The sequence below is a fragment of the Equus caballus genome, chromosome 14 (assembly GCF_041296265.1).
Source record: "Equus caballus isolate H_3958 breed thoroughbred chromosome 14, TB-T2T, whole genome shotgun sequence".
NCBI lineage: Eukaryota > Metazoa > Chordata > Mammalia > Perissodactyla > Equidae > Equus > Equus caballus.
Genome location: NC_091697.1, coordinates 107,641,410 through 107,666,041, shown reverse-complemented (window position 1 = coordinate 107,666,041; position 24,632 = coordinate 107,641,410). Strand labels below are relative to the sequence as shown.

The 24,632-nt window shown below is 46.4% G+C and overlaps 1 protein-coding gene across 1 annotated transcript in view; it reads right to left on the bottom strand.

The window, feature by feature from the left end:
* MRPS27 (mitochondrial ribosomal protein S27) overlaps positions 1-24,632 on the bottom strand; it is an 89,408-nt gene that overhangs the window by 5,662 nt on the left and 59,114 nt on the right. The window contains exons 5-9 of the mRNA XM_001504031.6: positions 13,366-13,480; positions 9,591-9,669; positions 6,243-6,358; positions 2,353-2,455; positions 138-280 (exon numbers count right to left, since the gene is read on the bottom strand). Coding sequence (XP_001504081.4) covers positions 138-280; positions 2,353-2,455; positions 6,243-6,358; positions 9,591-9,669; positions 13,366-13,480 — 556 coding nt within the window. The remainder of the gene's footprint in view (positions 1-137; positions 281-2,352; positions 2,456-6,242; positions 6,359-9,590; positions 9,670-13,365; positions 13,481-24,632) is intronic.

Sequence of the window (24,632 nt, the reverse complement as noted above, 5' to 3'; positions counted from 1 at the left end):
TTCAACTGGATAAGAACGTGACTCTAAGGAAACAAAGAACGTGGGGGGGGGGGGGGCGACCACAAAAGCACATTCACGGCTGGACTTGGGGGAGTAGGAGACGGCCACACCCCACTGAATGCGGACGAGGGACATACCGCGTCTCCACACAGCTTTTCACCTTCCGGGCAGGAGGCCACCTTCTCCATCACTTGCAGGGCTCTGTCGAGGTAGCCCGGCTGCCACAGCAGCGGCATGTTGTGGTACACAGCCCGCAGCCCGTGCTGCAACTCCACCTTCCCTGTGGGCCGAAGGAACAACGAAGAAGGTTCAGCCACGGCTTCCCACTGTGCCCGATGGAGCACTTGAAGGCGCAGAGAATATTCACCCTGCAGCTCCGGGGATGGGGGAGGGTCACTGCAAACCTACAGCAAGGGCCTCATCCATCCAGCGGCTTGGTGACATTTCAGACAGAGGATGAAGAATGTGGCGAAATGCACTGTACACGTTTTTTAATAAAGAGTTGTGCAAACGCTTTTCCTCTTTTTCAGCTGGACTGCGGGAGGTTACTGTGAGGACGTGTGAGTCACAGGGCTGAGGGAAACGGAGACAGCTTGCTATTGCTGCCTCTCAGGGAAGCTACCCGATAAAACGAGTCAGACAACTGAAATCCTATTTTTGTCTTAAGAACAAAATCTTCCTCAGAAAAAGAAATTCCACCACTTTCTTACAGGGAAAATCTTGTCAACATCTGACAACTTTTCCTGACAGGAAACATTCTAACATTTTTCAAAATGCTCCAAAATACCCTACTGCCCGTCCTTATGAAAAAAAAAAGCCTCACTTTGCTCTTCTTTCCTCTATTTGAACTTCATCCGTACTTAAATCATAAAGTCCTCATCGTCCTTTTGGATCCCAGGACATGAATGTTTCTCTTGGTACCTCAAACCATGACAGCTGGAGCATAAGATGGGGACCCAGGGTCAGGGCCCCTGGCTGGGGGCACAGGTTGTCCCCACGTTCCCGTGGAGAAGCCCTCCCTGCACCAGGGACCAAAGTCACCTTGAGCCTCCAGGTCTTAAGTCCGCCTTCACTTATCTTTCCTGGAAGGAGATTTGGAAGAGCTGCAGAAGGACGTGAGCAGACAAAGCCTATCAGGCGACAGCTAATTTTACACCATTAAGATGCTGGGCTGGGCCACAGTCACATTCCAGGAAGCTGCTTCCAGGGGCTGAGCGAGGCTGCACAGCGCACGACACAGCAAGAGCAAAGAGCTTTGCTCTGACGGCTGCCAGCCCCAAAGCACAGGGCCTCTGCTCAGAAACAATGACAGCACGATGGGCATGTTCTGAGCCCTGACGGCTTCCCAAACAATTCCCGCAGGCTAACAGTCCTGAACGCTCATCTGAAGCAAAGGCAGAAAACAGGCAGATGCGTGTCAAAAGTAGATGGCAAATAAGGAGAAAATGATTTTCAAAGAGTGGTCAACTCTTTTGCTAGTCTGATGGCGAGTCTGACAAACTGAAATTCCTCTGATCAGTTTCTATCAGAGTCAGCATCCAAGAATGCCACACTCCATTTTATGGGTGAGGATCAACTCCAAAAGCAGTCAAACTGCTATGACTTGGACAATTTTCAGAGACCAAAGGTAAGCAGAAGCAACGTACGATCAAGAGAAAGTCCCTTCCCAACGCTGATCCGCTTGAGAGTGAGAAGGGAAGAGTGAGAGAACAGTACGCAGTGAGAAACCCGCCAGTCAGGACTCGTTCTCAGCACATTTGGGTTACTCGTCATTTGCCCAGACTCCACACAAGCAGGGTCTGAGGCCGCTCCTCAGCAGGCTTCGCGTCCTGACCTGTGATGGTCAGTGCAGTGGGCACTGAAGTAAAGCGACCATCGCCCAGCAGGGTCCAGCACATTGTCCCAAAGCGTCACTCTCTGCTTTCCCAAAGTGCTGCTAGACACGCAGTTTCTCCTTCCCTGGAAACACTACCAAAAATGTGAGCCCAACCTGAACTCTTCCCTTCTGACCTCCTGGACGTCAGGTCTAAAGAGACAGAGATCTTTGTTAATACTGGGAAGACTCTACTGGCTGCTTCTACTGAAGAGGGCCAGCTCCTCCCTTTCCCTATCCCTTCCTCGCCCCGATGACCCCTAACTAGTCTGAGGCCACCAGAACTAGTCCTCACCTTGCCAGTGGTGACAGGTTTAGAACACTCTTCACTGTCTCAGGTCCTATTTTTATGTCTAAAAGTGAAAGCTGTATTGGAATTTCACTAGTAAATTTAAACCAAATTATAACTTTATTATGAGTAGAGAAAGCATCAGTTCCATTTGTGAAGAACAACACTGAAGGGCAGGCCCGTGGCTTACCGAGAAGCGCATAGCCATAGAGCTGGGAGCTCAGCCCCACCGCGTTCCTTTGCTTGAGGCCCGGGAGGAGCAGGGAGGCCCCAAAGTTCCTCTCCTCTTCCCACTACAACAGAAGAGAGCACATCACGGTCCAGCCAAGCAACGAAGACTGTCCCAAACCGGGATTTTTAATGACATAGAGGAAAAAGAACATGTCACAGCATTAAGTAAGAAAAGCAAAATGCAAAGCTCTAGGTATGCTACAATCCCAATTTTGTAAATAGAAAATATTTATGTTGAATGAAAAATACAGAAAAGAAAAAGTATTATGTTAGATTTCTGGGTAATAAAATTATGAACAATTCCAGGTTTCTTCTTTGTACTGTTCGTTATTTTCCACATTTTTGGCAATGAATAAGGGTTCCTTTTACAATCAGAAGAGCAAAACAGAACAAAAATAAAGAGTACACTGTGAACCAACATTGCCTGAGACGGTCGAGATGGTTACACTGCTGTCAGCCCCACATTCACTCCCAGCACCACAGCGCGATGCAGCAAGCTTTTGAATTTCAAACAATTCAGCAATGATAAGACTCCTTCTGCTTCACAGCTTTAAAATAAATACAACCATTAGGTTGCTTTTAGATGGATGTGCCTTTCAAAAATAAGTTAGGCAATCAGAAACACTTAGTGATCATTTCTTTCAACCCAGGGTGCAAAATTACACTTCAATCACATTGAAGCCTTTTAAGACATGGGAAAGAGGCAAAAACACCAGCATCACTAAGCCTGCCACAGACCAGGAACGGCAGTGACAGGGACTCGCTGTGACGCAGGGCCCAAGGACAGCCTTGGCAGTTCCCCAGACAACGAGTGCACATGAGTGTGCAATGGCCAGAGCCCTCGCTCCAGCTTGGAAATACAGAACACGGAGCCAGGTGCGGCCCTGGGCTCTGCATGCAGGTCGGGAGGAAGTGGAGGGTGAACAGCACGTGCAGGCGATGGCTGCGGCCGGGTGTCCGTGAGGCGCCCCAGGTGTTGATGGGCACCCACAGGGCCAGGTGTGGCCCTGGGCTCTGCCCTGCAGGTTGGGAGGAAGCGGAGGGTGAACAGCACGTGCAGGCGATGGCTGTGGCCGGGTGTCCGTGAGGCGCCCCAGGCGTTGATGGGCACCTAAAGGTCTCTACTGTGAATGGGGCTTCGTGCAATACAAGTGCAACTTCCTACGGTTTTTCTAAACCTTTGTAAAAAGCAAAGACCTTGGGAGACAGACAAAGCCTCCCCCGGGGCTTCTGCAGCACAGACGAGTGAAAGAGCGGGTAACTCAGGACTCGGTCATCCACTTTCCAGAGCAATCGCTCTGCGGTGTGGCTTTCCCTGCAGGCTGCACAGAAAGGGGCCCAGTCAATCATTAATAAGAAGGCTTGCAAACATTGTTTCTTTTCTTTAGGGAAAACAGGATCTATAGCATCAGGATGCCACAGGGGCTAAAAGCCAAACAAGCAGCATCCTTGCTGTGCTGGGAATTGAGCAGGGGTGATGGTGCCTGGAAGGGAGACACTTCAAAAGGACTTTTACAAAGATGGATGAAAACAAACAGACGTCTTAGAGGTTTTTTTGATGACTGTCTGGGAATAACACAACCACTGTTGCTTATATGGAATCTATGTGCTAACATACAATACTAGGTCTCTTCCAAGCCTTTAGCTTCTACGGTCCATACCATTACGGACTAAATCAGGCAGATTTCACCAAGGTCCTCAAGGTTTCCCCACTTTATGCTTCTGCCTTTCCCACTGATACAAAGCACACCCTCAGCCCCACCTCCGCCTCCACAGCTCAGCATCTCAAACAGCTGCGCACAGTCACTGCCTCCTGTCTGCACCTCTCACTCACTCCACGATCCACACCGAGTAGGTTTCCTGATCCACTATTCTACGGAAACACAGGTTACAATTTAGTGCCTTCCCACCACAGATTCAATGAACTTTCAAAAAGCCCTCACCCCTCTACCCTCTCGGAAGCACTCCACATCGCAGACCACTCTCTTCCTAGGGCTTTTGTGGCCTACACATTCCTGATCTTCCTTTCCTGCTCTGGGGCTCATTCGCAGACATTTACACATGGATGTGCAAATTATATGTCCAGTCCAGATTCTTCCCTTAAGATCCCAATTTCCCTGGTGGAATCTCTTGACTATCTCAAAATGCAACAAGTTCAGAGCCAAATTAATGACTTTGCTTATAAAACCCAGTCTTTTTCGAGTTCCCTTTACAAACGCATGGCGATCCTCCCGCCCAAATACACGAGTCAGAAACCTAGGAGATGAGACTTCGCCCTCACTTCCCTGCCTCCACAGCCGGTTCCTCCCCGTGCTCCCTGCCTCCAAGTGTGTTCCCCGCTGCTCCCACCCACCACGTTCTGGTCCCGGTGCCACGTGCCTCCTGCTCAGGCACAGTAACAGCCTCCTGAGTGCTCCGCCAGAGCCCCCCAGCCTGATCCAATCTCTTACCACATCACAGCCAGAGGCATCTTTCCAAAGCACAGATCTGATTACATCACACTCTCCGCTTAAAACTTCAGTGCCTCTCACTGTTTGTAGGACTCAGACAAAATGGCCTAGCACGACCGGCATTTGCCAACCCCGCCTCCCGCCAGGCCTTCCCACCACCCTCCCTGCTGTGGCCGCATCACTGTCCTGCCTCTCCCAGCCCTTTCCACTCGCCATGTTCCTTCTGCCACACGGCTTCTGCACGTTATTGCTTCTTTTTGGATTGTTCCTACACTCTTCCACCAGTTAATGCCTATTCACCCTTCAAATACTAACAAGAAATATTTCCTTAAGGAAGGCTTTCCTAACCTAAGTTTAAAACACAAACAGACAAAAAGTCCCTACAATGTAGGCTTGTCAAAGAGGACGTCCTTGTAGTGCTCTACAGCCTTCATCTGAGGCTCATGAGTCAGTTCTGCCATTTTCGATGCCTGTACTCTCCTCAGCTTGCAGCAGGTGCTGGCTCCCACTGTATAACTAGCACTTGGCAATGGACGGAATGTGGTTGATGCTCAATGTACATTTAATGAACTAAGGGACATGAGGTGAGCCACAGGCTAGAAGGCTCATCCAAGAAAAGCTAAACACACTATCGATTCTTCAGAATGCGGGCCAGACTAAATGGCCTTTCAGCTCCTACCCACACTCCTGTTTCTGCTGTGACATGTGAGGTGAAGGGCATTCTGCAGGGCCACCCTGCTTGGCCTCACCAGGTGGCCTCATCAGCCACTAGCTGGGCGGCTGTCACGGAACATCTCTGTGCCCCAGGCCACTCATCGGCAGACTGTGAGGATTCACACATTAATGAATTTAAAACACCAAGAACACAGCCTGGTGTAAAGCCAGTGCTACTGAAACATGAGTTATCCTTAGGATAGCAATAAAGAAGGACTGAACATCCTAACCTGAGGGAAGAAACCAGAACTTGGTATTCTGGCCTGACCCAGAGCACCCCGAGGGAAATACTGAGACTAAATAATCAGTATTTGCCCCGTGAGTTGTGGTCAAGCAGCTGCCTCACTACTTCTGCGATGTGCTGTGTCCTGCTCACTGACCATCAACGCCCCATTCCTGAAGGTCTGAGCAGCACTCAGCCAGCTCAAGTTCCAAAACGTGCAGAAGGACTTTCACTACAGATTCTTTCAAGTAGAGGAACGTCCAGTCCCACTCTGTGAGAGGCCAGTGACTAAAGTGTGCAGAACGAACGCTCACTCCTGGCTGGACAGGGCCACAGAGCTGAACATTAGACGCCTCTCCCAGTTGCTGAGGGCAGGGTCTCCTCTGGCCCCTCATCCCTTCTGAGCAGCCACCGCTTGCTTTTCCTAAGGCTCCCAGTGCTGCTCGAAGGCAGATCACTTACACTCAAGTCTGTCTTGCTTGCCAGGCAGTGGTATAGAACATAGAGCGAGAGAAGTTGGGTGGAAGGTGCTTCAAAGGCTTCTTGCCTCATGATCTCAAAAACCACGGATAAAGCATCTGCAAAACGATCAAAGTAAAAAAGACAAGAAATTAGTTTTTGGTAGCATCACCAAATCTGTATTTAACTATAAACACTCTTAGGAAGCAGGGCATGATAGAAAAATACACAGAAATAAAAAGTAAAAAATGTGGGCTCACGGGGCCAGCCCAGTGGCTCAGCGGTTAAGTTTGCACGTTCCACTTAGGCAGCCCGGGGTTCGCCGGTTTGGATCCTGGGCACAGACCTATGCACCGCTTGTCAAGCCATGCTGTGGTAGGCGTCCCACATATAAAGGAGAGGAAAATGGGCACGGATGTTAGCTTAGGGCCAGTCTTCCTCAGCAGAAAGAGGAGGACTGGTGGCAGATGTTAGCTCAGGGCTAATCTTCATCAAAAAAAAAAGTGGGCTCTGGTCTTAGTTCTACAAATTAGGTCTCCCCAAGCCTTTAGCTTCTATTATACACACAATCATGCACTGAATCAGGTACTATGGCACCAGTGTCCTCAAGGACATCAAAGAAGTCAGTTAATTTCTCTCAGTAGCACCTTCAAAATGATGAAATACCATTGGTCCCATCTACTTCAAAAGACTTTTGGACAGCCCAATAAGATAATACATATGAAGATGCCTCATAAGTTGTGAAGCAGATTTAAGGCATCAGGTCCACCAGCCAGAAGAGCTAAGGCATACAGAAAGGAGGCAAATCTATTTTCCAGGTCACCCTGGCAAGCAGAGTGGGGGGCTGACTGCCCTATTCTATGTTCTGGAACCTTCGCTCTGTTTGGGTAAAAGAGGACAAATGCTACAGGCAATTCTAAATCCCAGGTATTATTTCAAACATAGAAAACTGATGACTATAAAAAGGACAATCAGACTGACCTTAAAAGACTTGAAAGAAGAGAAAGGAAAACGCTCATTCATAAATTATAAGCCCTGAGTATACCACACAATACGAGATATTTGTTTCGCATGAATGCTGATCACAGGAGATCAGACCTTGAGCAATTTTGACTTTCCCCCAATATTCCACAACACAGATGGAAGCCAAGAAAATCAAGTTCAAACAATTTCTTTCCTTTAATATTTGCTGTTAAATTAGAGAATGTTAATATTGTTTTAAAATACAGTGCCTGCACATAACACAGGCACCGAAAATGTTTCTGACTGACTGAGTTGCTGGGTTAACTGATTTTTGCACCTACTCGCAAGAGTTAGCACTGATTTGCAACGTTCCTAGCCAGCTGGTTTTGTACATGTTGTCATGGCTCTGAACAAGGCCACAGGCAAGAATTTCCACATTCTATTTGCAAATCAGGAAACTGAGACAGGCAGGCAGACCAGGAAGTCATCCAGTAGCTCAGTAGCAAAAGAAGGACCTGGAAGACATTGAAAAAAACCCCAAACCCCCCCAAACAACCAGTATTTTAAAAGAATACAATTAAAGCAAAAAATCCAGTTTAAAAAAGAAATAGTTTTGCCACCTGTTCATTACTGAATCCAAAATGGCACATGAAAGATAATTCAAATTTGCTTTATCTTTTACCTACATTCTGCATTTCAGTCAGCGTGGGAAGTGAAATTAGATTGGCCTGTATAATTAATTTACCTTTCCTCCATAATTATTTGTGTACTTTGATATTTCCTATCCTAACAACAATAAAAAGTATATTTGCTAAATTTTTGCCATAAACAATAATCTTCATTAAAACTTTATTTAAAAAATCTTCAATATTATTTACTCTGTATTTAGGAAAAAAAACTCCAACATACTTTAAAGAGTGTTAATACTCACTTTAAAGAGTGAGTAAGGGAGAAAACTGCTAATACATAATTTTCCAATGACACGGTAATATGGATTCTTAAATCTGACAGTCACAGAGAAAAGATTATGAAATATGCAAAGCATAATTATCCTTTTTTGGCAGGGGGTGGCGGGGAGGAAGATTGGCCCCGAGCTAACATCTGTTGCCAATCTTCCTCTTTTTTTTCTCCCCAAAGCCCCATTACACAGCTGTATACGCTAGTTGTAAGTCATTCTAGTTCTTCTGTGTGGGACACACACAAGCTCAGCATGGCTTGATGAGCAGTGTGTAGGTCTGCGCCCAGGATCTGAACCCCAGGCCACTGAAGGGGAGCACATGAACTTAACCACTCAGCCACTGGGCCGACCCCACTAATTATCTTTTAGTTGAACTCAGGAAATGCGTGTTTAAGAAATGGACAAGAAGGGATAATTAACATTTCAAAAAATAATGCACAGCAAATACTTTTTGGCAGTCGGCAGCTACAAGCCTCGTGAGAAAGAAGATGAAGTGGAGGCGCAGAGAAGGGAAAGGAGAGGGCTGCCACAAGTGTAGCCCGAGCACTGACCACAGATGCAACAGGAGAGGCAGGGAGCAGGGGCAGAACCCAATGGCAGGAGTCACAGATGTCACAAATGGCAAGTGACCCCAGTCCATATCCTCTTCCGGAGGTAGCCCCCTCGTGCTCCACAGAACCAAGCCTGAGGGGGAGATGGTGGGAGGGGAAAGCAGTGTGTGTCTTCACACAATGGCAAGGCCTCTGCTGCCCCTTCACCGTCGGCACAGCTGCAGCACAAGTGGGCTCTCCAGCAGCCCCCTGTCCACTGCAGACTGGCCGACTGCTCTGTAGTCGGCTGCAATCCCCTCTTTCCTCGGCCTCCCTCACTGCAGCTGAAGGTAAGAGCCACCTTAAATTAATCTCACGGGGTCGGAGAATTTCGGGGCTTGAGATCTCAGAGATCACTGTCCACTTATCTTACAGATGAGGGAACAAAAGCCTAGGGGGTGAAATGACCTTCCTTCAAAGCGAGGGGACCGCTCTTTCCAGGAAAAGTCAACTGATTTTATGGTTTGATATTTTACATATACAACAACTGTCACTTAAATAGAACAGTGAGCAAATGGTGCTAAAAGAAGTCAAGCTACTAACTGCATTACTATAATCTTAACTAGCTGTGGAAGCTCCGGCAGGGTTTACTGCTTAACTGAATTCACTGTCCATTGCCTGCAGAGACACGAGCAAACAAACTTGAGAAACTCAGGGGGAAAACCTGGATACGATTCTCCTATCTGGCCAGCTGGTTTGGTAAATCAACTACACATCTATTTCTGATTAAAAGAGTGATGTAAAGAGATGTTATTAAGAAACAAAAAAGGGAAGGTGACTATATTACTTCCCGTTGGGAGCTGAGCTCCACTAGAAATAGACCTGGGTTTGGTTTCTTACCTTTGTAATTTTCTTGCTTTATGAAATGATCCATTAGTAAATTGAACGTAAAGTTATCTGGAAAAATTCCATATTGAACCTGTAAAGAAAATGAAAATAAATGGAAAATAAGAGAAAAATAGCCACTGATTTCAGTTTATAATATATTCCTATGTATTATTCAGGATGAAACTTGCCACCATTAGCTTTAAAATATTTGACTATCATTTTACAGCCTCTGTGACAGTGAAATAGAAGCTGTGACTCATGAGGTTTGGTTATTGGAACTGCTGGTCAAGATGAGAAAGTTGTGAGGGGGTGTCTGGTATAAGACAATTGATATGTGAAAACTCTAACGCCTCATCATAGCTAAAAAAAAACCTCGAACCAAACCAACAACAAAAAACCCCCACATGCTCCACTGGCTCAGTGATTCTCTTTGTAAGGTATGACTGTGACTACAAAAGTGGACTCCCACGAGAAAGCGTGTATTATCACATTGTGCAGCATGCTCTGGTCCTTAGACTGCTTTTCCCCCCAACTTTACTGAGCTATAATTGATAAATAACATCGTGTAAGTTTAAGGTGTTCAACATGGTGATTTAACACACATGTAAGTTGCAAAATGATTACCATAATAAGGTCAGTTAGCGCACCCATCATCTCACAAAACTACACTTCTTTTGTTGTGGTGGTGGTAATGAGAATTTTTCACATCTACTCTCAGCAACTTTCACACACACAATATGGCACTGGTAACTATAGTCACCAGGCTGTACGTTAGATCCTCAGAGCGTACTCATCCTATAACAGGAAGATTGCACCCTTTGACCAACATCTCCCCATTTCCCCCTCCCCCAGTTCCCCACATCCACCTTTCTACACTCTGTTTCTTTTTTTTTTTTTTTTAAAAGATTGGCACCTAGGCTAACAACTGTTGCCAATCTTTTTTTTTCTCTTTTTCTGCTTTATCTCCCCAACCCCTGTACACAGTTGTATATCTTAGTTGCAGGTCCTTCTAGTTGTGGGATGAGGGACGCCGCCTCAACGTGGCCTGACGAGCGGTGCCATGTCCGCGTCCAGGATCCGAACCCTGGGCCGCCGTTGCGGAGCACGTGAACTTAACCACTCGGCCACGGAGCCGGCCCCTACACTCTGTTTCTATGAGTCCAGCTTTTTTAGATTCCACACATGAGTGAGATCATAGGGTATTTGTCTTTCTTTGACTGACTTATTTCACTTGTCCAAGTTGTCACAAATGGTGGGGTCTCCTTTTTATGGCTGAATAATATTCCATTGTGTATATATATCTATATCCCACATTTTCTTTATCCATTCACCCATCAATGGACACTTAGGTTGTTTCTGTATCTTGGCTATTATGAACGATGCTGCAATGAGCACAGGAGTGCACATCTCTGATACAGACCCAGAAGTGGGACTGCTGGATCATATGGTAGTTCCATTTTTAAATTTTTGTGGAACCTCCACAACTGGTTCCCATGGTGGCGGCACCAATATACATTCCTGCCAATCGGCACAAGGGTCCCCTTTTCTTCACACCCTTGTCATGACTTGTTATCTCGTCTCTTAGACTGGGTTTTAAAGACCCAAGAAATATGCCAACAAAATATTACTAACCAAGCTCCTAGGATGTTCTGTTCACAAGTAGCTGAATATTTGAGAATCCAGATTTCTCAAAATGTGGACCCTTTAGCCTCTGCGTCAAATTTTCCAGGAGTGCTTCTAACGGGGCAGATTCCTAAGCCTCAGACTTACCGAATTGAACTCTCTGGGAATGGGGCACAGAAACCTGAAGCTTTAGTGAGCTTCCCATGTGATTTTCATGCACAATCAAGTTTGACTACTAATGATCTACACTGCGGTTATATTTTCGTTTGTTTTAAATCCTTAGTTCAGTAGGATTAACCACCACCTCCCACACTGCCCCATTCTTTCCCACCAACCACCAGAAACACCTGAGGAATTCTTTTGAACTATACCCATTCCCTTGGGAGAGTCCGATCGTCCTAACCCCCAATTGTGAATCACTGCCGAACTGAGTCACTGTTACTAGGAGGCTGTATGGGATGCCTCCAAAATGCTGAAATGGAAAAAAGCATGGAAGCCATTGTTTTCAAAAGATTGTAGCTCACGGGCAGTGTCTATATGTCCCAAAGTGGTCATCCAAATCAGCACTAATCCCTACGGGCAGGGTAAAAACAAACTATTTCAGAATGATAAACCATTAAAGCTGGAAGGAACCTTAGAAATCAGCTGTCAGTGACTCTCAACCCTGGCTGCACATTAGAACCAACCTGGCAGATTTAAGAAGATAGGAATGAGGGATGAACAGGTGGGGCACAGAGGATTCTGAGGCAGTGAAATTACTCTGTATGATGCTATAATGGCGGATACATGTCAGTATACATTTGTCCAAACCCAAAGAATGTACAGCACCAAGGGTGACCCCTGATGTAAATTATGGACTTGGGTGATGATGACGTGTCCATGTAGTTCATCAATTGTAGCAAATGTACCATCTGCTGTGGGATGTTGATAATGGGGGAGGCTGTGCCTGTGTGGGGACAGGGAGCATATGGGAACTCTCTGTACCTTCTGCTCAATTTTGCTATGAACCTAAAACTGCTCTAAAAAACAGTCTATTTAAGAAAGACTTTAAAAATCCATTAAAAAAATACCAATGCCTAGACTCCAGGAAGATCAACTAAATTAGAATCTTGGGGGTAGAGAAAAGCATCTGTAATTTTAAAAGCTTCTTATGTGGTTCTAATGGGCAGCCAAGGTTGGAAATTACTGATTTAGTATGTCACTTGACTTAGAGTTGAAAAAACTAAGACGTAGAAGGATAAAACTATTTGCCAGAAGTTACAGGCAATTGGTGGAACTTACAGGGTGACAGCCTGGACCTTCTGACTCTTTGTCCAGGGTTCTTTCCACTAAAAGACTAGGGGCAGCAGAAAATGAGGTAGACTTTTCTGCCTCTCTAGACCTCTCTTGCTTTGTTTTCATGGGAATCTTTCTCTCTGAGTATAATCTGTGTCATTAAACTCTGAACTGCAGAGAGCAGGATTTAGTGCAGTCCTGCCCTGGGGCCTAGTGTTAGAGGCATCCATGCACCTGCTTATCTGCCTTAAATCACAAGCTTCCTGAGGGCAAGGACAGGATTACTCATTTTTGTAGAAAATGCCATGCCCAATGCAACATCTCACACACAAACTGCCTGCAATGTATGCTAAGATGAAGTGGGCCCAAGTCATGGGAGAAAAAACTCCCCAAAACAAAACTAGTATTTCCTTTTGAGTTCTAACATGCAAGGTCCAATGACACTTTAGAAATAGTACATTCTCACAGAAATATTGTTAAAATCTTTTTATGGGTCAAACTAGTGTTGTAGCTTGAGACACACAATAATAACATTCTAAATTTTGCTTACTTTGTATTTTCTTTCTTACTGTGAAGGTAACGAAGACTGAACCCTTGGGTGGAGTGTAATGTTCAGAAAGACCCTAATCAACAGGGGCTCTGGGGCTGGAGGGGAGGAGTCAGGGAATTCAGAAGACCTAGGAATACTGTCTTTTAAAAAATATGTAATTTTGTTTAAATGCGTCCAGTTTTTTAAAAATGTGTCCAGCTCCATTCTAAAAAGGATATCTGAGAACAAAGAATTTTAGAAGTTCTTTCTTGCACTACTCTTTGCTGTACTGTAATAGGTACACACACCACATCATCTAAGCTCAGGAGAATAAGCTGCGAATGCCAGGAAAGCACTCACCTTATTGACAAGGGTGTATAAGGCTTTGTCTTGCGCACCGTACTTTAGACACTGCCTCATCCAGGTGTGGATGGTCCAGTCTCTCAGGTACCAGCAGTTGGGGCTGTGTCGAAATCTAAACAGAGCATAAGAAAAGAGAATCTCGGTGTTCACTCTTACCCGTCAACATGACAGTCCATCTTCCACCAGCAGGTCCTTCTCTTAGGGATTTACAGATGTGCAGCTGATGGGACCCACACTCAGAAAAGCCTACTCTCAATAAAAACTTGAGGATAAGACTCATTAACTATAAAGTCTGAAATGGGAAAGAGAAGGCAAAGTAATAATAAATGACAAACAAAAATACTATTTTTATTATTTTATTCCTTATTTAATACCCCCTAATTCAACATCTTGTTTTAATATGAGATTTATGAAAAATGATTTGGGGAAAATGATAACCATGGCGTTATGTAAATACATATTTCATTAGAAGAGAGATGTGAAGCTGGAGCTGACACTTCAGAAGTTTAAAATAAAACAGCTGAAGCAAAAACAAAGAACAGAATGGCATAGCAGCTCCAGAGGGAAATCAGCTTTGAGTTATACTGATATTTCTGGGGCACTCAGGAGAGACTGAGACACTCTTCACTGAACCAAAAGAAAACAAAAAAGAAAAAACAACAATGGAACGGAAGTTAACACCGAGGTCCTGTGATGGCAAAGCCGTGCGCTGGCCCTAGCTCTCTCCAGCTCTGCAGCCTCTCTCCTCATGCTTCCTGCTGCGCCCTGGGGGTTTTAAAAGGCCTCAGCAGTCCCAGCCGAGTGTATATGGGATCAGTTTTCCCACGAAGCAGGGGACCTGGGAAAGAACTCCGATGCTGCTCCTGCTGGGGTTGTCTCTCAGTGGTGACCCTGGGTGGGGCAGCTTCTCCTTGCTCTGGGGGTGCATGTCACAAGAATGAGTGAGAGACGGGGCCGAGGGCCTGCGGGAGGGGCTCTGCGGTCCTCTTCCTGTCTGTCTTGACTGGGAGGGATCCCTAAACATCATATGATGTCAGCTGAAGCCCTCACCTTTTCTTTAACCATTCAGAAAGCAGGTCAATATTTGGGCCCCACAAAAATCAAACTTTTCTTAAAAACAAAAAGGCAAGACAAAAACTTCGAGTGAGAAGGTTTTGTGCCACATGTGAGAGTGAGGGCTACCGGCAAACACAGGGCTTTCCAGAGGCTGGTGATTCAACGTGTCGCCTGCTATCTCCTGCCACCTGCTACTGGGACAGTTCCCGGACGAACAGCTTCTCTGCCAAAGTACCAGCTGAGACAAACAGAGGAAGCAAGCAGAGTATTTAATTTAGTCTGTCTATTAGTGCTCTGGTGAGAGATTTGGCAAAAATAAGACCTGAAAATGTATGATGGATTTAGAGGCACCTTGCCCTCTCCAGTCTTTTGAATATCTTTAGATCTCTTTCACTTTATTTTTCTCTACAGAATTAACCCCTTTAAAAGCAGAAAGATAGAAATATGTCAGATTATGTTCAGGATCAGAGTGACCTGGCCAAAGGCATTGCACAGGCGCCCAGGACCCTAGATCCAATGAGAACCCCTGCACAGAAATCAGACAAAGCATGTCTTCTATTATTTCATGCTTTCTCTCACATTCTTATTCAAATCAATAATTGAGCTACTTCAGCTTTTCTCCTTGTTACTCTGAAAAATCTGAGATCTAAAGTGTGACGGTCAATTAAAAGTTAATTTTATTTTTTAAAGAGAAAGGTCAAGTGAAATGCCAGGTGTATTCCTAACCGGTCACTTGAGCTGTGGGGCAGGGAGAGGGCGTGACTGTCAACACTGGCTCCTCAGCCTTAAAACCCCGGGGCCCATAGGAGGTTTCTGGAAAATAAAAAGAAGAGCTTTCATCAACACACATCAATGCCATTCTGTACGGATCGTGTTGTTAACAACTACGACACACACGAAGCACTGTAAATTCCCTGTCTGGGGCACTTATGATCTCATTACGAAAGCGAAGCACACAAATGGTGTGACGGTAACACTGGGTGGGGCGCGACAAGTGCTGACGACACAAAGGGCACTGTTGGTGGCTTAGAGGCCCTTTTGGTTGTTAGGTTAGTCCAATTTTTCCTTTAAAAACAAACAAAACAAAATAAAAAACGTCAATTACGTCCTTTACCCAAGATTACTTACACCTAATCCTCATTTTAAATCTAACCTTTTGTCTGAGGATGTCCCAGTGCCCACGAACATTATGACTTTTCTTTTCAATGGATTTTCGAATTCGACTAAGACCCCAGGAACCACATCCAACCCAATGCCTGCTCTCACTCGTGGTCAGCAGCCCATCTCTGGGCTTTGAAGGAGAATGACAACGACTGACAGGACCAGTCCGAGCCACAGACCTTCAAAGCACAAATTAAAATTTGTTTAAAGCCACGTGCTAACCTCAACACACCAAGGAACAGAAAAGTCTTTTCTCCTCGCACTTTCTTTCTCAGAAGCCTAACGGGACCATGACGCAAGACTGTACACGTCACCATCATCATCTCAGCACTGGAGCCCCGTGAGAGAGCTGTCGACAGACTCGCAGGGGTCGCTGACAAGTTCACGCCCTCTCCCACCCAGACCAGGGCTAGCTGCTGTGACCTCTGCCCCCGAGACCTACAAATCCAGATTCACAACCTTAACCAGGACATTTTCAACTGAGTGACAACACTGAATCAAGTTAGGAATAAGAGGGAAACACTTACACATTATGAACCACGCTGCTCAAAGTGCCCCATCGGTGTCAAAAAAGAAATAAGCACACAACTTATGTGAGGAGCGATCTAGAATACAAATACGTTGAAACACTGAGACGGTAGTGACCAACTCTGGAGGGTGTTTGAGAAGAATTCCTCTGTCAATGACGTTTTAAGCAGATCAAATAGATAAATGTGGGCCCTCTTCAGAACTGCCAGTGGTAACATGACAGCAGGTAAGTCTCTGGAGTGGGCACTCGCCTGGAACAATTCTGCATACACTGGACCAGCATTTTCCCTTTCAGCCAGGAGCAAGGCAAGGGGACAAGAACACAACTAACACACTGATTTTCCAATCTGCCTGCACAGACTGGCTTTGTTCTCGCCTGCTCTGACCCTCTGACCACCAGCCTGGTGGACCACAGGTGGCCACTGTAGGAGTCCCCTCTGTGCCCCACGCCATTAGCTGTTTGCCCACCTCGACAGAAGCTTTATTATTGTCCAGGCCAGCAGGCCACCAAACTCAGCAAACCGTGTGAGTGTGGAAAATACAAACAAATGCAACCCAACAACATCAACGGCGCTTGTCCTCTGAAGGCAGGAGACATTCTGAGCTCCCAGCTCGGAAAACAGACGCACACGTCCAACAACTCCAAGGGCACAGCTATGTCCTGGGGAAGCAGAGGAGAGAAGGGAGAAGCGCAGGCTGAAGCTCTTAGCTGAGCTTTGAAGTTGGTACCCCGGGCTGAAGGACCCCGGTCCCCAGTGTGAAGTGGGGTTTCCAGGCGAAGACGGAACTTGCCGAGGAAGTCAAGTCATGGCCAACCAAACGGCAGGAACACAGAGGCTTCCTCTCCTCACAAATCAGACTACACTCAGGGCTCTTCAGGGTGTTCGCCTGGCCTGATGCCCTTTCGAGATGGTGTCACCAGGGAGGGGGGAGAGCAGAGGCACAGGCTGCAAACCGGACAGCGGCACGGGTCTTTGACAGCTTAGAGATTTCTTAGAAGGGAAGAGCGGTTACGTCAAGGAAGGCAAGAGTGAACAGAAAGACACCATATGATCACACAGAAGACACCTTCCTGTGTGTCAGAGTCATGCAGAATTTCCTATTTGTGAATTGATTCCATCATTTCATTGAAAAAAATAAACGTGGGACACAGCCTTCCTTCCTGGGGATTCAGATAAAGGTCACTGTCACAGGCGCAGTGACCGGTGGCCGTGCCCCACGGGGCTGTCAGGACCACAGACAAAAGCGCTTGCGGCCGGGGGAGTGGCTGGCGCATGCAGAGACCGAGGGCCCAGGCTCGGCTGCAGCTGCTCTTCCACGCGGACCAGCAAGCTCCACAGTGTTTATCTGATTAGGCCACCGTCCCAAACACACACATGCGCTTCCCCTCCCCGTGGCTTACGGACACCTCCACCCCAAGCTGGGCAGACACGGAGACAGCAAGGGGCCACATAGAGGGGAAAAGAAGGAATGCCAAGAAGAAAACACAGCTGGCCGCAAAGCCTGTGGTGTGGACGGGAATCCTGTCAGTAAAGTGCATGTGTGATTATGGAAGGTTTAGCGCTTCCCTGAACCAGAAGCAAAGAGCCAGACGGTGTTCCGTGACCTTGAACAGAACTTGATCCAGTCGTCCCCACCCGATTTCTCATTCTAAAGGGAAGTTACTTTCCTCTGCATCCTGCTGGAAATTCTGCTTTCACCAATTATTAGTTGTCCCCAATGACCACAAATAGAATCGAATTTTGATGACATAATTTCCTAACGACTATTATAGTTTTGTCAAGTGTTTACCAGGGGGGCCAAGTCTAAAACAGGAACTGATAATAAAGACATGAGTATGTGGATTAAACTCTCTTTCCTGCCTGAGGCCGCAGACTCTTACTCTGACAGGGGGACATGAGTTAATTCTGACTCTGAACAAGCACGCCCTGAGTGTGCACGAAGCGAGGCACTGGAGCAAGAACCCAGCACCCCGTCCAGCAGCCCATCAGGCAGGCGTGATGGTTTCCAGTGAACGCATGATCCAGCTCAGGGCGCAGGCACAACGTCTGTTTTTAAAAGTTGTAATTTTCCTTCTTTCTTAAAAGACAGGTTTACAGAGAGACAATGTACAAACAGGGAAATGCACACTTTTCAGTGTACAGCCCTGTGGGTTGTGTCAAATGCATCCAGCTGTGTAACCACCACCACAGCCAAGACATATCCACAGTTCTATCGCCTAAGACTCCCTCAGCGCTTCCTCTGCGTCAACCCCTCCAGGGCCTTCTGGTCGGTTCCAGCCAGTTTTGTAGAGATCACCTCCTCAGGCCTCTTTCTAACCCCAGAGTTATTAATTTTGTAAGAGGAAAAGCAAAGAAGGTAATAAAACTACAATTTCTGTTAGTTTATAATTTATATTCTGCCAATTTCCAAAAAAGGATTTGAGAAACTGAAAACCCAGTTTACCAGCCGTGCACTGAGTCCTGTCTGCAGTCCTCGCACCTCCCGGTGCCCTGTGTGCTGTTCCAAGGGCGGTAAGTCTGCGTATCTGCAGAGAATGACACGGGCGGACAGTTGTGCAAACGTCAAGTGCTAACTGAAGGCAGCGCAGCAGCACAGCCTCGGCGGGAAGATGGAGAGCAGAGGGCCTGTCGGCTAGCAAAGTCAAAGCCTCAATTTGTCAGACACAGGGCTTAAAAATGAGGCCACCAGCACCTCCCCTGGAAACACACTGGTATCCACATGACATTCGAGAAACTACCCCAGGAGAAATGCTCTCTTCCATGTAGGAAGTGACAAGCAGGACATATGTCCCCAAATCCTCTCTCGTCTCTCTGACCTGGCTGTCGTGCCAGATTGCCCTTTCTCAGACTAGGAGACACAGTGTTTCACAGAGTATTTACCAAGGAGCCGCCCTGTGCCAGGGGATCCCCATTCCATCCCTGCTGGGCCCCAGTTTCCTCTAACTCAAGACAGTCATAAAGACGGCACCTCTCCCTTTACGATGCAGAGATGCAGAAAGACTCTGCACTCTGCTGCTCTTTCTCTTATGGACATGGGTGAGGAGCCAGTCGGAATGAAGCCAACTGCTCTTGTCTGAAGCCTGGAGCGCTATTTTTATCAGCCTCCAAAAGTTGATATATGCGGGTAACAGGGGAGGATTTGTGGGGAGAACGGGAGAAGAAGAAAGTATTTACAGCGATTGCTGAGGTGCTTCCCCTGCGAGGGTCCTAAAAGTAGAAAATGGCTGTGTTTGTGGCCAAGAACTGACCTGTCAGTGAAACTGCAGCCAGAAGCACCCGGTGGGGCTTCTCCAGCCACTTTAAAGCTGGACACGCAGGTCAGCGTCCCGCCTGCGAGTCACCAGAGGGCCAGGTGAGGCTAACGGGAGCGGGTCTTCAGCTGGCAACAGCAGGCAGCTGAGAAAAACCGGATCTGGGAACCAGTCCTATTAGAAAGGTGCATAAAGTTGTGGGAACTGGCTTGGTTTGGGCAGAAATAAGAGAAATATTTTTGGTTTTCAGTAGGAAATCTACAAGCAACGAACAAGCCAGTTTAAAAAGATGCAAACATTTCCTGACGTCTTCTAAAGTTCTGGCCTGGAACTTCAGACAAAACTTCTGCAAAATCGTGAATAATACGATGTCTAAGACGGGAAAATCACATACATTAATTAACCACCGGTGGACAGTACATCTGAGTAGTTCTGAGGAGGAGGAAGGTGAGAAAGGAAAAGGAGGAAAACAAAGCAATAAAAACCAGAATTTCTGGAGTATTCTAGGCTTGGTGAAGTTGTCAGGATTGTGTCTGCCACAACAGAGGAGCAGGCAGAGACGCCCGGCCGGGGAGGAGGCACGCCAGTACAAAGGCGGGAAGAACCAAGCTGGTGTAGAGCAGATGCAGACGTGTTTTTGTGTGTGAGATGACTCATTTCTTTAGGGCTATTTCTGAGGGAAGAGAAGCCCAGCACTAATCTGGATTTTCTAAGAATCAGATTTTTTTCAATAAAGAAGAAAAGTATCTCGGTGCTTTAAATATTCTGATTCTCTAAGACACGGGAAAGTGGAATCCCTAAGGATTCTGTTTCCAGCAAAGGTAAGACTGGATTTCTTTGCACTTACACAGCCCGAGTTCGGAGCTAGTTTCTATTTCTGTAACTTTTCTGACTTCCCTATTAAGCCTGTAAGCTCTTAAAAGGCAGGGGTCAAGTTTATCTTTGTGTCCTACAACAGTGGGCATTTGCTGATTTGGCAACAGCGACTAGGCCCTCTAAGACTGCATAAATCCCAATAAAGTATGCTCAAATTCGTAAGTCTTACTCATATTTGAAACAGTAATCCACTCCGGTTTTGAAGTACCACCCTGCCTCTAAACAGATGAAGCCAGGAGGAAATGCTGCCTTTTTTTGTACAAGGCAGGGGGAGACCAGAGATGGCAGAGGATGTGGAATAATATGTGGTCATTCTGGAAGGCCTACAACTCACTTCTCCCCTGCCACCTCCTTCCCACCAGACATTCAAGGACATGTGGATGCCGCCGTGCAGGGGCTCAGGGAACAGACAAGCTGACGGGAGAGTGAGACCAAGAAGATGAGCGCAGAAGACAGAGTACAGGGGTTCAAAGAGCGGCCCTAACAAGTTCTAAATCAAACTTGGACTCAAGGTTAGAGGAGACCTTGAAAGCCACCCAAGCAAGTAAACTGGGGACGGGGAGGAAGAAAGGCTTCTTCAGAATGAGGGAATGTGTAATTCAGTGCTGGGAGGGACCCTCAGTATCCACGGTTCACTGACTGCGTGGTGTCACCAAGCCCTGGACTGGCGGATGGGAAACTGGCCAGTCTAACTCCTCTACTTCCAGATGACGGAGCTCGGGGTCCAGCGAGGTGAAGGATGAGCACAGGCGGCAACGGAGCCCAAACTAGACTCTTTCCTTTTACTGTTTCACCACTGCCTCCCAGCTCTTCTATCAGTAAGACATCTTTAAAGAGCATCTCTGCAGTCTGACAAAGGTCTCTAACACGCTGAAAATAAGTAACGTCTCTTCCAAGCTTAGAAGCAGAATCCAGAGAAATACTCAGGCTGTGAAGCAGTTCTGGAACTGCCCTCAACTAGCTGTTTGACTCTGGAGAGTCATTCGATACTTTAGGGTTTCAGTTCCTGTAACTGTAAAATGAAGAGGAAGGATCATCTGGATCACAGACTCAAATGTCTACAGGGCCAGTCAGTTAATATAAACACATGAAGAATCCTGTAAGACAATAGGTGCGAAGCTGCTTGGATTACCATCAAGCAGTTGCTGCTTAGTCATGCTGGTTTTGAAAGCACACCATACGGGGCAAACAGAACACGCGGGAACCCCTTCCAGCCCTCAAGTTTAATGACTCTAAAGAATAATAAGCTTAATCCACTCATTAAAACACCAGTCATTTACATGTTTCTATTAAGCCAGAAAAATGGCAGTGATACCAATAAGTGACTAGAGACTCATTCAGCCCACAGCTGACTTGACTATTCCACCAGCCTCCATTCGTCTACCAGGTGAACATCATTTTACCTGGTTTGGGCAGTCACCAAGGGTTATTATGGGGACAGCAGATCTCACAAAGTGGCATCTAAAATTTCAATGAAATGGTACAATCACTAAAGTTAAACGCGAGGTCTCTAAGGTACGTTTTAATTGGAGACCAAGTCTTGTAGGAAATAAAATTTTCAGCAACTGATCCCTCCACTAGTAAAGTATTACTCACATGAATACTTCATTGTATTGAGTTCAGAGTCAGCCATCCAGAGTAACTTTCCCATACAACACGAACCGTTTTGTATGTTGCTACTTTCTTTTGCTCCTTAAATAAATTACTGCTCATCAGTCATAATCACCTGAGCAGTTCACCATCATAACTTATTTTTGGTTTCAAATCCCTGTTATCTGGCAATTCCTAGAGCAGAAATGGTTGAACTCCTAGAAAAATGGGTAGTGAGATGGGGGTGGTCACAGGGATACTGAGAAATTACTTGCCAGCTTCTGGAACTATAAAAGGACACAATCACTTTTTATAGCTAAAAAGGAGAGAAACTCGAAAATTGAGATTTAGTCTTGTCAGTCCAATTGGTTTTCAGGAAGCTTTAATTTACCACTTACAACACCCCCCCACAACTCTTATTTACATATGAAGGTAGGAAAATTAAGGTGACCCATCCTTCTTGTGCTATCAAATAGTAAAAATCCGGATGACTACGTTTAATAAGCAGCTCCTCTATTTAGCTCAAGCTAGCCCCCCATGCTAAAAGCAAACTTTTTTTTAAAGTGAATATTTGAAATTGTACAAACAAGCACAATATACTGAGGAAATTCTTAAGAATGACCAAATGCAAACTTCTTGCCGTGGGAAGGCTAAGGGTCAGAGATAACTCCTTTTAATATGATAACAACTGTAAGAAAGAAGGATTACAAAGTTTGCAGAGGAACGAGCTAGTTCTTTAGTAATGCATCAAGTACAAAGGTCTGGGTTCATATGTGCTGGGTGACAAAGCTCCCATAGCATCGCCATGCTACAGCTGAACAAAAGCTCTTAGGCTGGCCCAGAGGAGGGAATGAACAATTGGAAAAACATCTTTTATTGCCTGAGAAAATTTTTTTTAAATGTCTCAAAGCGCCAGAAGAGCTGCCTCACTGTGACCGCACTGCAGGCAGCTTTCCAAAGGCGCTGTGCTTGCTCAGGGTGAGTCACAGGGAGAGGAGGGGCAACCCCGGCCCAGACAGTCTTTCCTCTCTGCTTCCACCCTCCCTCCCCCTTTTATTTTCTCATATCCAAAAAGCTTTGATGGATAATAGTTAAATAGATTCCGGACAGGCTTAACTGAAGAAGTGTGAACACCCGGGAGGCAAATATCACTGCAGACATCTCCATTGTCTGCCACTGTGAGCCACAGACTGGGAAGCATCTTGTGCATCCTAAAAGGGCTGGGCTCATGTGTCAGACGAGGGCTGCACTTGCGGGGGAGGAGAGAGACAAGCTCTGAGGACACCTCTGCTTCCCCAGCTTCCTGAACAGCATCAGCTCATATGCTGGACGATCACAGCGAGCTGGGAGGGGCGGTGCGTGTCCTCTATGACAGCACAGTGAGTGGAGATCCAACTGCAGAGCTGTAGGGATCCACGTGTGTGCGGCTGCTACAATGCGTGCAGCCGAGAGTGAGCAGGCACTATTTTTCCTTCACTAACTTTAGCCAAAAAAGCAAGACAGCTAGTTAAAAAAATTTTTTTTATTAAGGAAGATCTGAATGTTGATCTAGGGAGAGAACAGTGCTGCTACGTATCTGTGTGGAATCACTTACTCCAACAGAATGGAGCATCTGGTGGGGCTCAGCTGCTCGCTTCTTCATCAGCCTACTAGGAATCAGGACAGTATGCTGGGCACTGAGTGACAGAGATCAACAAACACACTCCTTGCCTTCAATGAGGTTAGATTGGGATTATTAAAAAACAAGCATTTGGTGAGCATCTAAAACAAGCCTGGAAGGCCAATTCACTGCTCATTTATATAACAGTGATTATTTCAGAACAGCCTGGTACCAAATTTTTTAAAATCGGCTCTCAATAGAAAAGTAAATCCAGCTTTCCTCTTCCCATCACCTCTGCCTTTTTTGTTTGTCTTCTTTGGATATATTTAAGAGATAAAATGCTACAGACACAAAGCTGTGCCCCCCGCCCCTTCCAGAGCAGGAGAGTCGGTGCCCGTCATTCTGCATCTTTTAGCCCTTCCCTACCAGGGATGTGTCCTGTGTTCGGTACTTGAAGGCACGTGTGCCTTCTAACTGCACTCACACGCCCGTCAGATGGAGAAGGGAGCCGAAGCGCAGGAACATGTGCTTCTCCAGGGGCAGGAGAGCAGCCAGGGAGCCCACAACATGAGTGATCCCTGCGGCATGACGGAGGGCCAGTGCCACCTCTCCTGGGGAGACTGGTCAGCACTGCCTCCAGACAAGCCATGACAAGGCAGTCGCTGCTCTGCACTGGGCTGGAACCCAGCCCCGCCTCACTCACTGACTTGGCTAAATCGGCCTCAGAATCGGTTCTGTCATCTATGCAATAGAGGTGACAATGACTCTATCACTGGGTTACTATGAAAATCAAAGGAGAACTAGGTGAGTATTCTGACAACCTTTAATCCTTTTTGGACTGGAGCAGAGTAGAAATACGCACACAAACAAGTAACATGATAGTTATAGTCTACCTGACGACCTGTCTGGTAGTGCTTACTAACTGCTTAGGTGCGCGTCCTTGCTAAGTCTGAGGCCTGATCATAACTGCCTCTGGAGTGGAGAGGAGCTGAGAGAAGATCTGGCACTAGACAGGTCTCCTTCCTCCTTTACAACCCCGGAAACTGACTCCAAAGCCGCAGGATCCTAATCTGTAGAATGGGATCAAAGACGTACCCACCTCATATGGTACAGCTCTGGATTGTATGAGGATGGAGGAGACAGGACCTGCAAACTCTTAGAACAAGGCCTAGCACACGGCGCTTCCAGACAAGTGGACAG